This window comes from Engystomops pustulosus, chromosome 2, assembly GCF_040894005.1.
Source record: "Engystomops pustulosus chromosome 2, aEngPut4.maternal, whole genome shotgun sequence".
Lineage (NCBI taxonomy): Eukaryota > Metazoa > Chordata > Amphibia > Anura > Leptodactylidae > Engystomops > Engystomops pustulosus.
The window spans coordinates 195,513,614-195,530,473 of NC_092412.1; the positions used below are offsets into that span (position 1 = coordinate 195,513,614).

Here is a 16,860-nt window from a genome sequence, read left to right on the forward strand (position 1 = left end):
TAGCCTCTACAGTTAGTTTACATATTACTAAAATAAAGTTTTTAACAAGTTAGGTTCCAGGATTATTAAATTACAGATTAGGGCAAAGTCAGGCAGAAGGAATCTACCATCAGATCTACTTCTGGCGATAGATTCCTCATGGTAGGTTTCCCTTAAAGTAAAGCACAAAATTTAAACCTTTTTTTTCCCGTAAAATAATTAGTGGAGTGTAGATATAATTATTTTAATGAAAGACTTTCTACTATTTTTTTCCCCTGCAATGATTACTGTGTCTAATAAAATATCCCCCTATAAATTCTGTGTATGGAAGTAGGAGAAAGAGTTGTTGAGGTTTCAAGTGACTTAACTCCTTATAGCCATGGATAATATTTTCCTGGTCTGTAAGAATTCATTAGAACTTTTCCGTAATACTGATCACTTGTAAAGTTTACCATCAACAAAAGCACTATTGATCCATTTAAAAAAGTGGAGTCAAACTGTAAATTCCATTGTCCGTCTAGCCTGAGATCATATATCCCAGTGGTCCCCAACCTTTTTTTGCCCAGGGACCGGCTGTAAACATATATTTTCTCCAGGGACCAGTAGGTAAGGGGGATACAGTCTGGTTTCTGTTTCATAGCCAAAAATGTAAGTTTGCATGCCCCACATAACTCCCTTTGTGCCTAGCTTATATTGTCCAATTTCCTGAAGAAGCCCCCCCCCCCACTCTCTACTTTCCCAGCTGAACTAAAAACAAAAAAAATACTCACCTTCCTTGTTCCCCTGCAGCAGTCTTCTCTTCGCTCACCATTAATAGAACAGTGCATTTACATGGAAATTAAGTAATGGGAGAGAAGACTGCTGCAGGGGAACGGGGAAGGGGAGTATATTTTCTTTTGTTTGTTTTTACAGAGGTCCAGCGCGGCCTGGAACCAGGTGTTCCATTGCCCGGTCTTGGCCAAGGACCGGTGGTTGGGGATCACTGATATATTGGATCTCTGTTTAGATCCCCTGTTTTCATAACCTTTGGCCAGAAACACCTATTTGAAAACCTGTATTACACATATTGATGTTGTAGCTAGCATGGATTCTAACATATCTGCAGCAATACTTTCTTACATGATGAATATATTATTTTACCTCCAAAGGTCTATTACGGCTTGTGAGCAAAAGGCTCACTTATTCTTAACCTTTATTTTATAATTTCAGGATGTTTGCAGCTTTATTTCCCTATGTATTTATTTTATATTCTTATAATAAAAGGGAAAAAAAAATCAAAAATATAAATTTATTCATTATGAACACATGGTGGCGCTGTCACTTTTTCCATAAGTTTGATACAGATAATGAATTTCTTTTTTTTTTTGTGCGAATACATTTATATTTTCCCTGTTAATAAATAAACCATTGTAGTATGTATAAATACAGTCATAAAATTAGAACGTGTCTATATTCACATATTTTGCATTGTAATTACATATGTACAAAGATTTGTTATTGCCGTTTAAATCAGCATCAATTTACAGATGAATCTACGGTCATTTATTGTTAGACTGAACATTGGGGCAAATGATGATTATTTCTTTATTCACGATAATATGGATACAAAACAGAACCTTATTTTAGATCACATTTTTTGAACATGACCTCTCAATGTTTGCAGTATTTGCTCTGTTAAGTTCTCTTCCACTTTTGCAGCAGAAATATTTCTTCCATATATACAAAAATGTAGATCGGAATTTTTCAATGCGGAAAGCATAGACAATAGGGTTCATGGCTGAATTTCCATGTGTCAGGAAGATGGCGATATAAGTGATGATCATCGGTGTTTTGCAAGTCTGACAGAACAACGTGATGCAATTCAGGGTATGAAGAGGTAGCCAGCTTAAAGCAAATAATAGCAAGATTAAAGCTAAAGATTTAGCAATTTTCAGCTCTTTTCCGTAGTATTTTTGAGGATCTTTAGAGCTGGAGGATACCTTCTTATTAAGCTGTTTTTGAATTAAATTGAACACTTCCAAATAAATTATTAACATGAGGAAGAGAGGAGGGAGGACCCACACAAAGAAATTAAAGTAGACCATATATTCCATACTGATGACGGTTTCAAATTCACACGTTATGATGATTTCACCATAGCTGGAGTTATGTTGTTTTCTCAGGTTTTGTATGTTGTTCCAACCAAACATAGGAACAAGGCCAACAATGAAGGAGAGGACCCAGCATCCAGTGATCGCGATCACGGCTCTTCTGGCTGTCACAACACTTCTGTAACTGAAAGACAAAAAAAGAAGATAAAATAGATAAGCAGCACAAGAGAAAACATAATACTGTTAAGATAAATTGAAGGAGTCCAAAATGAGTTCATATATATACACTAAATTAAAATCACATCAAAAGACAAGGGGCACTGAAAAAAGGTTTAATCTCTCCAGAGGAAAAAAGGCTTCTTTACTGAAAACTGTGAATCTGCAGAATAGCCGAGCTCAGGAGCTAGTCACAGCAGGGACAGCAGAGAGCTTCAAAAAGGTTTTAGATAGATTCTTATAGCAAAATATCATTGATGGTTACATTATAATATATAACTTACTAATATGTTAACTTACATCCCTTTCCTTCTTTCCTTGGTTGAACTTGATGGATATATGTCTTTTATTAATCGTACCTTGCAACTATATATAACCATCATAGTAGATATGGTTGTGTTAAGAAAAAAAAATACACAGGTCCATAAAGTCCAACAAATGTTTTCTTCCCATAACAATGTTTTTGTTCTCAAGAATGGCATCCAGTACGTGGCAAAACAATGCCTTGGTATGAAAAAATAGCAAATTTTGTAATCTGTTCTTGTATTCTAGACCCCCCCATAATGATTTTGGTTACTTTCTTCTGCACCCATCTACTATGTCCTTTTTATACACTGGTGCCCAAAACTGTACACAATATTCCATGAGTGGTCTGATCAGTGATTTGTATAATGGAAAAAAATGAATGAGAAATGAAGTATTACAGAGCCCAAACGAAAATATGAGCTGTCAATACACAACATGTAATACACATGTTGGATCCTCCTAACCCTACTGGGAAAAAATATGGTGTTGTTCTTTAATCTTGCTAAATACATCAATGACAACCCCTTTAAAGGAAATCTACCATCAGGGATCTACTTTCTAAAGTACCATATATACTCGAGTATAAGCCGACCTGGATATAAGCTGAGGCTCCAAATTTACCACAAAAAAACTGGGAGGACCTATTGACTTGATAATAAGCACATCGGTCACAGCCTCCCCCCAGCATATAGCTATTCAGCCCCCTGCTTCCAATATATAGCCAGCCAGCCCTCCAGCCCCAGTATATAGCTAGCTAGCCTTTGCCCCAATATATGGCCAACCATCCCTTGCTCAGTATATAGCCAGCCAGCCTCTGCCCCAAGTATGTAGAAAGCCCTCAGTGTATAGTCATTCAGTTTCCAGTGTATAGCCAGACCCAATATATAGCCAGCCAGCACCCTATATATAGCCAGCCAGACCCTAGTATATAGCCAGCCAGCCTGCCCCCAGTGTAAATCCAGCCCCAGTAAATAGCCAGCCTGCCCCCAGTAAATAGCCAGCCAGTCCCCTGTATATATCCAGCCAGCCTGCCCCCAGTACATAGCCAGCCAGTCCCCAGTGCATGGACAGCCAGTCCCCAGTGCATGGACAGCCAGCCCCCAGTGCATGGACAGCCAGCCCCCAGTGCATAGCCAGCCTGCCCCCAGTGCATAGCCAGCCTGCCCCCAGTGCATAGCCAGCCTGCCCCCAGTGCATAGCCAGCCTGCCCCCAGTGCATAGCCAGCCAGCCCCCAGTGCATAGCCAGCCAGCCCCCAGTGCATAGCCAGCCAGCCCCCAGTGCATAGCCAGCCAGCCCCCAGTGCATAGCCAGCCTGCCCCCAGTGCATAGCCAGCCTGCCCCCAGTGCATAGCCAGCCTGCCGCCAGTCCCAGTATGCCAAACACATAAAAAAAGAAAGTCAATGCTAATCTTTCCAACTCCCTCCATAGGTCTTTTCTTCTGCCCGGCAGCCACTGCTGCCATCATATTGTGTGTGTTGTCAGCCATCTTTGGGTTAGCTTATACTGGTAGATTCCACCTCATTGCACCATCCCCATACAATTTATCTCCTCCTTGTATGAATCACCTTGGTTAATTAACTATTTTAATAATTTGCAAATCATCCTCAGAATGAAATAGTAGACTGTGATAAAAATAAATAAATTAAAATAATGGGATAACAACAACCACCACTTAAAATAAAATAAACTGAAAAGTTAGCAATCATTGAACTAATCCAAGATTTTTGAGAAAATATTGTTCCATATCTAAATATAAATTAATCTTTGTCAGTCTCTATATTGTTATGATCGTGAGGTATAAGGAAAAACCATATCATAAGAAATGTAAACTGCGGTCCTTGTTCTGGTCATTCAGCTAACAGACTCTGTAGTCATTGTACATAAGATTAATATGCGCTTCAGACTTCCTCTAAGTACATTCTAGATCATACTTTATCCAATGCTTTTCTGTAATAAAAGAAGGAAAGTCTCAGAGAAGATCAAAGTGCCGGCAGGTTCTCTACAATGCCGAACATGGTGTTGGACTGGAGTTACGCCGCGGCGGGGAGCCCTGGTGATCTATGCATTGAGGGCTCAGTGAGCGCATCCTTTCATGTGTGCCTGCTTCATTACAAAGAGGATAGATTGAAGGATATAATGGGAAAGGTTTCTTTCTCTACATAGCACAACCTTTTCAAGCATATAATTCCCTTTCAATAGCTCCTCATAACTGGATTTACTTGACGGCCCTGTGTGACAGTGTGTGTGGCACAGGACTTTGCTGACATGATTTTAGCTGCAGATGGGGACAGTTTGGCCTAATTAAATGGATGCAGTACAGGATGGGTAGTTCTGCTCATCGCTATAAAGTGCCATATTAGCAGACTGTGTAAGTAATGAGCCAGTGTGGAAAAACCTCCAGAGGAACATGCCATCAAATCTGGATCCTGAAGGACAAAAATAAAAAAGGAGTGGAAATCTAATATTCTTTGCCAGCAATATATTAGACTAAAGTTATTAGAGACTTTAACTCTTTGCATACATGGAGGCTTATCTGTCAAAGCATAGTCCTCCAAGGCTTGGCTTTTTTGGGGCCACAGCTTGGTAGTGTTCTGCATGACTGGGCATCTTACAGCACAGTGCCATGAAATGCAGCCCATCTGCGGCTAGTCCAGGTGAAGCACAGTTATGTATTTTATGTGGTTACATACCATATTTCTATATCCACAGCAAATCACATTCTTCACCTCATGGGACACTAGCCCTGTCGCAACAGGAAAACCCTATTATGAAATCTTTGATTTTGAATATGACCTGACTGCCAAGGCATCAGCATGCTCCTGGTTATCTGGAAGGTCTCCCACTCCCAGACTACCATACAGTAGTCCGGCTACAAACATAGGCAGGTCAATAGGTTTAGAAGTGACAGTCACACAGACCCTTAAAGGGGTACTCCAGGGAAAAAAAATCTAAATTAATATTCAAAATGGTCATTAAAGTATAAGCAATCATGTTATTAGTTATTTAAAATTAAGCTCCCCTTAGTAGAAACATGTTGTGGACATATAGTATAAAATGGTTAATTACAATGCTACTGGTCCTTTAATAAGTTTTCTTTTTTGTCCTAATGGAGCAGACACAGGACTGGAGATGGCCGCTGGTCACATGTCCACATCACATGTCATGCACCTGCCAGGGCAGGTCATGTGATTATCACTATTTTTGGCTGCAGTCGAGACAGAGTCATCATCAAGGAGCAGAGAAGCCACAGATATCTTTGCTGAGGGGTCAATTTATCAAGGAGAAAAGTGAAGGTGAGTGAGGCGGGGCAAGACTGGATATTCAGGGGGAATGGACAATAGTGTTTTCTTTTATTGGTGCTAAAGGGACAAGAGGGGCGTATTTACATGGGGCTGCATGGTTGTAGGTACATGTTGCTGCAGTTAGAAAGCTGGATGGACAGGAGAGATGCATTTGCATGGGACTGCGTGTTAGGAGGCTGGGGGGACAGGAGGGATGTATTTACATGGAACTATTGGAAGAATTCAGGGAGTGCCTTTGCTTGTTACTGGATTTAAAAGGGAATAGTCTCGGATTTGAAAAACAAGTCTGCTTCCGCCTATAATCAGGCGATGCGTGGTATTGCAGCTCAGCTACATTAAGTTTCCTACAGCACAAACTATCCTGAACCTTTAAATGGAGCAGAGTATGTGTTTTACATGGGACTAAGTTGGAGGGGAGAGACGGTTTTTACATGGAGGGGACTGGATAATAATGTACTGTACATGGCAGCTCATACTGATATAGCATAGTGATTTATCATATGATGGTGTATGTAGAGTACAGTCAAGTATTAGACATATAAAGTATGACCAGTGTCATCTCAGTGGTGCTGAGGTAATGTGCAGTGATGGCAGTTACACACACATCATTACTTTTGTTGCAGGGCAGGACAGTCTGATATATCATCACTGGGAGCAGAGCATGAGAGGGAGGAGATGTTAGAGAACTGAGGGCTTATGGGAAGTGTAGTATCCTGTGGTGGCCATCTTGGAGATAACTTTACCGACTTTAGAAAGCCCATAAAATTTTGTTAGTCATAAATGAAAAATGACATTGAGTTTTGATGTATTCATTTATAGAATTATAGGTTTTTGTCAGACGTTCATATTCCCGGAATACCCCTTTAAGCAGCTTTGCTTGCAGCCAGTCGGAGGGGGGGGGGGGTACTGGTTTTCTAAGTAGTTGTTACTGCTTAGAGAGGATTAGATTGTGAGCCCCATTGGGGACAGGGACCGATTTGGCAAACTCTGTGCAACACTGCATAATCTGTGTGCGCTATATCAATAAAGGAATTATTTCCAATTGTTAGAGGTAAAGGTGATAGTTGGTTGTTCAAGGAATGGTATGGGTAAAGTCCAGTCCAGGCAAATTGTAAATGAAAGGAACCCCATAAAATATGTTAGCCACAGTGAATCATCAACATACCCATCTTTCCTTATAACAGTGTTTCATACACAGGTCCATACAGGTATTATTGTATAATTATACCACCATTCATATAACCCATATAAGGGGTGGAAGGTGAATAAAATTGGAACAAACATACTACACAAAGTTCTGTATTAGTTGGTCAGCACCAGGCTTTTTGCACCCTTGTGCCTGTAGACAGATAACAGTATGAAAACAGAAGATTCAAGCACCTTTAGGTTGCAGTATGACTTCTTGGAATCTCTATGCTGAGTTACAAACCTAAAGAAACACAGAGAACCGGTTTCTGTTCTCCGGAACCTTTGTCAGCTGGCAGAGGCTCAGGAAAGCTGAAACAGATTCTCTTTGTTTATTTACAGTATATTTGAGAGATTAAAATTAGCCTTACTGCAACCTAAAGGTGCCGATATCTTCTGTGTTCATACTAGACAAAGTCATGAGTGGTGTGAGCAAGTAAAGGTACGAGGCAGAGCATTATCTAATAAGTCATTTGCCCAGCTCATGCAGCATAGCCAGATGGCTGACCGCTCCATACAGGTTCAAAAGTTATGGAACAGTAAGGTATGTTTAAGAAAACCAAAAATCTGGCCAAAGCACACTGCCAGGTGAAGAATTGAGGGGGTGAGCACTCCTCACCCCTCCCCTTTCCATAGCAAGCTGAGCATTAACACCACAGATAAGGGCCAAAATAGTGACGGCTATATATTTTGCAGGGCGGCTACCCAGCTGGGATACCCTATTACACCCAGTTTGCACAGAGATCTTTGTCTTGGTGGTGGGAAACAGACCTGTGTGCTCGTCAAATCCCACTGATTGAGCACAATTACTGGACGGGAGCCCTTGCTTCATACAGAAATGTGAAGGGAGTCTATCTACTGGCCAAATTGTAGTACTGACACTGTAGGAACTCAACAGAGTTTTGTTTTATTTTGTATTTCTATATGTATAACTGAGTGTAATATATATTGTATTTACACACACACTATTAATACATTTGTGTATGTTGTTTGTAGAAGCCAGGCTGACTGATGGATTTATATTCCAGGATTGTATCACCTCAAACACATGTTTTATTTGATTTCTGCTTTCAAACTGCCCCCTCTGTGACATCTCACACCAGGGGTTATCTCAGAGAGGGGATATTTTTTTACGCAAGGTTGTTCACTAAAAATCTTTTAAAAAGTCACACTTTTATTTCGCCGGACTGCCGTTTGGTGGCTGTAACAAAGATGTGAATGAGTACTAAGTTATGTCCTAGATTTAAAAACTAATATTGTTTCATTCTCCATCAGCCTCTGTATGCAAGATATCACTTTATACATAGCTATAGCATTGTGCATGAACACTGCTTGGTGTTTGGTTCTTAGCAGGCATCTGTTGCTCAGGGAAGACAATAGATAGTATTTGTAGGCACATAACAATAGTGACTGTTGTAGCACAATGGCTTATATATTGTATCTTACCCTTCATGATCACATGTACTTGGCTGTGCTGTCTTCACAAATTGGCGAACTGAATTCTGGGTTATCACACTAAATAACACACACCAATATAAAGCTACTGCACCTGGAAATTATTTCCTAGCACTGTATAAGTTCATTAAATAAGGCGCCTATTTTAACGGTTAAAACAAAGCGGCTGTAAGCCTCCTGTGATAGTCAAACTCTTAGTTTATATGTGGTCAACAGGTTCTAGGGATTTAGGTTGTGTCTACATAGGTTAAAAGCCTAGGCTTCAAGGCAAAGTCACCCAACATGCAAGTCACATAAAGGTGGTTGACTTCTCTCCACTTAAGGAATATAAAAGTCATTAAAGGGGTGTGTGGCCCTTGCACAAAGAAAGAATCTCCATTACAACATACAATATGTAGTTTTTTTTTCAATAACAACTTTTAGCTCTCTTTTAGCCTTTATTCTGTGAATAGAGGGTAAGAGTCTAATCAAAGGAAATTAAAATGTTTCCATGCTGATAAAGTTACCAAGATGGTAAAACACTTTGTCATTAAATTACATCAATAATGCAGAAAGATGTTCAGTTCAAATATGACAAACAATATGATAAAAATAACACTTATCAATAAGTGAGAGTTTCCCTCCAAAGTTTACATATTTCTTTGTTCTTGTAAATTCAATTTTGTTATGCATGAAGTCATCATTGGGTTCCAAAAACTGTGGAACTTGATCCCTGCTCTATGACCCAAAGGCACGAATGGATCCCAATGAGATTAGCTTTTAATAACTAGACACATTTACTCTAAATCTGAAGGAGAAGGCTGTCTAGTTCCATGTAATAGCGCTAATTACATGTAGAGTAAACAGTGCTATTCACCTATTGTATACATAGATTTAGATTCCATTCATCTTTTGTAATACATAGGAATATTTCCTTCGGGGGTAATAAAAAAAGAATGTTTGAACCATTTCATCATTCGCACTCCAATATAAAGCATGGTGCTCACATAGAGAGGGAATCAATTATGGGAAAAAAAGATTATGTCCTTGTCAGTAATGAAAGGTCTCGGAGAGTCCCAGCTGCTGTGGCCTATTGAACAGTACAGGGTTCCTTTTTTTTAATCTTTACATTCACAAAGCAATGAATTTAAAAAAAATATATAAAAGAGCAGAACAGAGGATACAGCTCTACAGATTTACAGTAGTAATAATAAAAAGCAGAGACAGCGAAAATTGTGGGATTTGGATGGATAAATCACCGATTTAAACCTCTCACTCCTGTCTGTTATCACCAAAAAGATACCAAGCTCCAGCTTCTCTGCAGTCCCATTCACCTTGGACTCTGTACATTAGATGGTGGCTCATAATAACATCTTATTTTATATGTATATGTTCCCCATAATCTGTAAAATGCTATGGAATTTGATGGTACTATATACAGGCGCCCCCCTACTTAAGGACACCGACTTACAGAAAACCCATAGTTACAGACAGACCTCTCTGACCTCTGGTGAAGCTCTCTGGATGCTTTACTATTTTCCCAGACTGCAATGATCAGCTTTAAGGTGTCTGTAATGAAGCTTTATTGATAATCCTTGGTCCCATTACAGCAAAAAATGTTTAAACTCCAATTGTCACTGGGGCCAAATTTTTTTTTTGTCTGGATCTAGAATTATAAAGTATACAGTTTCGACTTACATACAAATTCAACTTAAGAACAAAACTCCGGACCCTATCTTGTACGTAACCCGGGGACTGCCTGTAAATAAAGAATATTGCTAGTATTATTATTATAAATCTACAAACACCCATAAAACAGATGCTTATGCCTGTGGTTTAAAAAGGTTCTAAATATTAAGTAAACACCCAATACTTAAAGAATCTCTATGAAGAATACAAAAGATGATTGATCTTTATGATAGGTTATCAATAGCAAGTTGTAGGGTCCATACTTCATCATCAATAACAAAGAATTGTTAGAAGATTTAAAAAGAGAATTGGCACTGTAGGCAGTGTGCAAGCGTTTTCTTGAGACCAGTGGGTATGAACCAAATTTGCCCATATGTAAGTCAAGAGACCTGCAGCTCTCCATTCTGATCTGGAGGCCTTAGTTGCTTTATTCACTTTCCTTGTAAAAATCTTTCTTGAAATAGTTGCTGAATTCTTTTGGAAAGCTACATGGGGGTGCATGTCACCCCACAAGTTGTTTGCCTGTAGATTTCGGTGGGCCTTGTAGGATAGACTGGATGGCGTAGGTAAATAAAGGAATGCAGGCAGAAGGGAGGGAACAAGATATGCTGACTATTCATGCTTACTTTATGGGGAATCCCATGTTAGGAACTATAATCATTTTATGGCGCAGTTCTGGCACTCAATCGCCCAATATCAGTTTACTGGTGGGTGTTTGAACCCACTAATACAATGTAGTTCACCTTAATAGAAAGGTAGATCATAAATAATATACCAATGCTATATCATCAACCTTTGTAAAGCATATTTATATACCATACAGGCTACTTATATACTGCTGCGTAGGTGAAGAAAGTATATAATAATACTATATAATGCCTTTATTTTCTTTCTTTCTCTCCCTCTTTGTATATCTGCCTCTCACTTCTTGTTAAAACCAAATAGAAAATAGGTTTAAAGAAAATATATTTTGCTTCAAAAACCCTATTAGAAACACCATTACCATAAACTATTTAAGTCAACTCTTTCTCCAAAACTAGAATATTAAACATAAAGAGTTCTCAAATACATGTGTATGAAGAACCCTAAAATGGAGACAGATTTTGATCATTGTTCGCATGCCATGCTATATCATGTCCCACATGCAGAAGCCAGTATCTGAAATGTAAAGCAATCTGATAATCCCATATCTAGTAATCTATACAACTAGATAGACATTCATTATACCTTTAGGCTTTTCCAAGGCACATGAACCATAGTTTAGAAATGAATTAAATAAGTTCAGAAATTTCTATCCTCTTTGTTCGCAAAATCCCCAAGGCCAACATACAGTTTTTTTAAAATACAAGAACAATGCTAGATATACTTGTACAGCAATAACTATAGTTTCCACGATTTGACTCTTATAGCAGAAAAGGGCAAAATATGTCAACAACGTGCCCCTAGCCTCAACAAGAAATATTACAGAGCCGGAAATGAAGAGAGTTCATTCAGTAGCACCAGCACAGGTTTAGCCAGTACATAACAAGCTGAAATTTCAGTTCTAGCAAATGTTTGCATGTCCCATATGTCTAAGACCTCCATTGCCACCAAACAGGCTGCTTCTTAGTATACCTGTACTCTTACACACTCTATACTCTTATTCTGGTCATACTAAAAGGGGTGTGGAACAAGCATTCCTGGAGTGCCTAATGCACACCTAATGTTCCCAAGGTATTTTTGGAATTTTACGCACACAATCTATACAAGCCATGTATGCATGTTAAAAAATTTGAATAAAGACTTAGTAAAAAAAAAAAAAAAAAAAAAAAAAAAGGAAATGCTGCTAACTGTATAGTATACTTGGTCCTAAAAGACTTCCACATTTGAGCAGTAAGCTTAATGTTATTCCTATATCTATGCAATAGGATAATTTCTATCATAAAATTCTAGAATAACTAGCATGGTACATGGTACACACTGTACTCTGAGTTTGCCTATGGCTGCCTCCGTAGCCAAAATGGTGTTTCTCTAGACATACAGTATACTGAAGGACACTCTTTGTTTTCTTATTCTACAAGTTTGCAAACATTAAAGCAGCAATGAATAGTAAGTACCATATTTTACTCCTGGGACTTGATCCCTGGAGGATTATTGCATCAGCTAGTGTTTGAGAGTGGATGGTAGCTGCATAGACAGTCTGTGTGTTATACAGTATAAACCCACAGCAAGAGATTTTTTGACAGGATTTTATGTGAGGATAGTTTTAAGGACGTCTATAACAACAAATATGCACCTGAATATTTAATTAATGTATAATTACAGCGGTTTATGCTTATTACAGACTGTTTTCTGTTTTCCAATAAGTATTCTATATATAAGAGGCTGAATATGCATCAAGATTTCACACGATTTCTGTTGTGATGGCACCTTGATCACAAAAATCGCAAAAGGTATTTATAACTACAATTCCGTTAAGGTGGAAGGTTTTGCTATTACATAGTTTATAGGGTTGGAAAAAAAAGCACGTCCATCAAGTTGAACTAAGGATTGGATGAGGAAGGGATTTAGGGGAAACAATTCTTTATAACATAACCAATGTTTTTTAGATGTAAAAAGGCACATAGAACCTTCTTGAAGCTCTCTGCTGTCCCTGCTGTGATAGCCTGACAGTTCTCATAGTAAAAAAAAAACCCTGTCATCTTTGGTGATTAAACCTTGTTTTCTCCAGGCGGAGATAGTGCCCCTTGTCTTTAGATTTGATTTAGCCTGTAACAACTCTCCACCATATTTTTAATGGACCATTCATATATTTATATAAATTAACCATTTCCCCTTTTTGACGTATGTTTTCTAGACTAAATAGTGGTTTTAATCTTTCCTTATAACCGAGATCCTCTATACCCCTTATCATTTTTGTGTCCTTTTGTTGTGCCCTCTCCAACTTCAGGGCATCCTTTTTATGGACTGGTGCCCAAAACTGGATAGCTTATTCAAGGTGAGGCTGGACCAATGCCTTGTACAGTGGTAATAACTTTTGATACATGACAAGATCTTGCTGGCTTTAGAGGCATTTGACATTGCATGCTGTTATTTAATCTATGATCTACTAGAATACGCAGGTCCTTCTCAATGAGAGACTCTTACAGGCCTGTAATTGCCTGGCAAAGTTCTAGAGCCATTTTAAAATACTGGCACCACATTCGCCTTGCGCCAGTCCCTTGGCACCGAACCAGTCACTTGGGAATCTCTGAAGATTTTAGACAGCGGCACAGCAATAACGGAACGGAGTTCTTTAGGAACTCTGGGGTGTAACCCATCTGGTCCAGGAGCCTTATACGCATTTTATTGGATATCTACATGTCTACATTCAGCCAGTCTAGTACATTACAGGATGCATGACCCGCACTGGCACCACACACTCTAGATGTTCTTTCTTCTATAGTATAAAAGGAGCTAAAAAAAACATTTTTATCTCTGCCGGCTCTTGGTCACCAATCACCAAAGCCCCATTTTCAGAATAAAGGGGTCCAACCTGCTCTGACCCATTTTTTTCACATTGATATACTTAAAGACGAGTGGGCAAAGACAGCAAAACAAATCCTATCAATTTAGCTGATTTTATTTCCTTCTTACAGAACATAGCAAGCATCTTGTAGTTATTGAATGCTTCAGTTGACCCATCAGATTTATATTTTCTGAAGGCCCGCTTTTTATAATTTATTGCCCTTTTTAATTGCCGCTGTAAGCCACGCGGGGTGTAATCTAGCCCATCTATACTTGTTACCTATTGGAATTTAAAAGTATAATGGCCCAGTATAGATTTGAATGTCTCCCATTTATGACCTGCCTTTAATTCCACCACCATGGCATTTACATGATATTTGGCCCAATTAACCATTCCAGTTACCAACAAAAAAGGAAAGAATGAACCAACAAGATTAAGGCTCATTCTGTCCAAGAGCCCCATGGCACATTATTTGTTAATACCATTGTGTGCATGTGTATAAAAATTATGCTTTGCAACCTTTCAGTATAGCCGCACCCAGAAGACAGCGCTTTTGTCTCTATACCCATAATGCCAGAGTAATAAGTACCATTAGTTTCAGCACTCAATATGCTAATAAGGATCTGTCGTGGAGAAAGGTACCTTTGGGTTGTAAATAGTTGATATGGAAAAAGAAAAGAAAATGGGTAACTTCCAGATAGATTTAACCCCAAAACATTACACATAATTTCTAATGTTGTGTTTTGTGCTCTAGAACTACCATTATCCACCAAAAAAGCTACTATTTTAAGGAAAAATTTCCATTAACTTATGGAAACTTTTCCATAAGAAATAAAAAGTATGGGAAGAAAAGAAGCCTAGTTCCTTAGGACATCAGCCAAGCCTGTTGGAGATCATAGGTATCCAACTGCTAACCCTACCGTAATTGCGGTTTCGCCATGTCAGTCACAGCCAAGGGCTGGGTAAGGCGAGAAGAAATTGAATTCTCTAATCCATGGACATGAAAGATGTAATGAGCAATAAAAGTTATTTTTCAGAGGCTGGCAACTTGGGTATTATGTGACATAAATAGACAATTAGAGAGATGAAGTTACTGATATTGGTTGGGGGTGGGATTAAATGGAGTTGACAACTTTAATAAAATTAAAGAAAAATGTATCATCTCCCAAATTTTTATAAGTAAAAACAGACTTAGGAATGTTTCCACTATACAAAGTAAGGACTTCCTTTTTTACATCAAGGGTTAACTTGCATTAATCTATCGCAGTGATGGCTAACCTATGGCACTGGTGCCAGAGGTGGCACTCAGAGCCTTTTCTGTGGGCACCCAGGCCATCACCAGAGATGACTCCAGGTATCTTCCTGCAGCCCCAGACAGCCCAGGACTTGCTGTGCACATAGCTATTTTAAAGTGACAGCTCTACCTGGGACTATTTTCTGCTTTATTGGTGTCTTCAGGTGCTGGTATCAATGAAAACTGTGACAAAGAAGGGAGTATAAATCACAAATTAAATTTCTGTGTTGGCACTTTGCGATAAATAAGCGGGTCTTTATTGTAGTTTGGGCACTCGGTCACTAAAAGGTTTGCCATCACTGATCTATCGTGTTGTTATATACATTCTGTTTATTAGAACTGTATAGTAAGTTTCCACAGCTATTAAAGAAATTGTTTTGCAGGAGAAAAACAGACTTGTTTACCAGAAAAGCAGACTACCTTCTAGGGTTCTTTATAAATCCTATCAGACTTTCTACACTGCCCACAGCACCTAATACTGCCACTTCATTCAATAAGCAATGTAATTAATTATATAAAGACATAGAAGGAAAGTTTTCTTTACAGATCAATGTAAAAACAGGAAAGGCATGTCTGGAAAGCTTGTAACATGTGCCTCACAATTTGCCTTTGCTTGTATAACGTTTTTTTAATTGTCACCAGCTACAAAAACACGACTACATACAAATTCAACTCTACCTCAAGTTAACCTTTTTCATGACGAAAAAAAATATTGTGAGCGCAAATCTAAATCTGGAGTTAAAGTTGCCTCATTCAAGTGATTGGACGTGTTCCCGTTTCACCATTGAAATTGGAAAAAAAAAAAATAGGATTCCTTAATGAAATGGACAAGATTCAATTGCTGCTCTACTATTGCACACCATAAAGCATTGTAATAGCATATATATGGATTCATGTATATGTAAAGATATTTCTCCTCTACTGTTGAACCTGCAGCCCCAGGAGCAGCAGAATATGAATGTTTCAGAAATGGAAGATATCTAGCCTGGTGCGCATTAACCCCAAGGTGATGGTACATGCAGCTACCTTAAATCACCTTGTTATATGGATATTACGTTTTCTTTGTTGTTTATCCTTTTTTTTTAGTAATGTCACACAATGGGGCCGCTGTGGCTGAGCAACATCCTAGCAACAATTCATTATCCAAGAACGTTAAATCCTCATACTTCAGGGTAAAGTCCAAAACAATTGCTCCAAAAACTCAGGGAAACAATAGACATGTCCTGGCTTTCTATATAAAAACTAGGTTAGAAAGGCACCAGCTGTGGGGCCACAAAGATTAGCTGGAGTGAATATTCCGGTTTCATGTAGATATTCTGAGGCTTAGGCTATTTTTATATTGTATCTATAACACCTACAAGCAAAATGCCTTCTGTACAGGAGCAGTAGTGCAGACACATTTCCTCTGAGATGTAATCCAATACAGGTGGTCCCCTACTTAAGAACACCCGACTTACACATGACCCCTAATTACAACCGGCCTATGGAAGTTGCTAATTTTCTATACTTTAACCTTCGGCTACAATAAACCGCTCTAGCATTTATCAAAGGTGTCTGCAATTAACCTTATTGTTAATCCTGGTTCTTAGGAGAACCCAACTTTTTTAAAATCCAAATGTCACAGAGACCAAAAAATAAAAAAATTGGCTGGGGTTACAATTGTAAAATATACAGTTCTGACGTGCATGCAAATTAATTTAAGAACAAACCTACAGAACCTATCTTGTACCTAACCCAGAGACTGCCTGGATTGGCCAATTAGAGCAAACAGAGTTGACTAATCTAATATTCCTCAGTAAAAGGCTTCTTTTTATGGTGTGATGTCAGATACAAGCATGGGGGACAGTTTGCTATTATTAAGAGGCTAAAATACCT

The 16,860-nt window shown here is 38.7% G+C and overlaps 1 protein-coding gene across 1 annotated transcript in view; it reads right to left on the minus strand.

Moving 5' to 3' along the window:
• Positions 1-1,250: 1,250 nt before the first annotated feature.
• Positions 1,251-16,860, minus strand: part of ADORA1 (adenosine A1 receptor) — a 66,643-nt gene continuing 51,033 nt past the window's right edge. Inside the window, exon 3 of the mRNA XM_072137726.1 lies at positions 1,251-2,253. Coding sequence (XP_071993827.1) covers positions 1,602-2,253 — 652 coding nt within the window. The 3' untranslated portion in view covers positions 1,251-1,601. The remainder of the gene's footprint in view (positions 2,254-16,860) is intronic.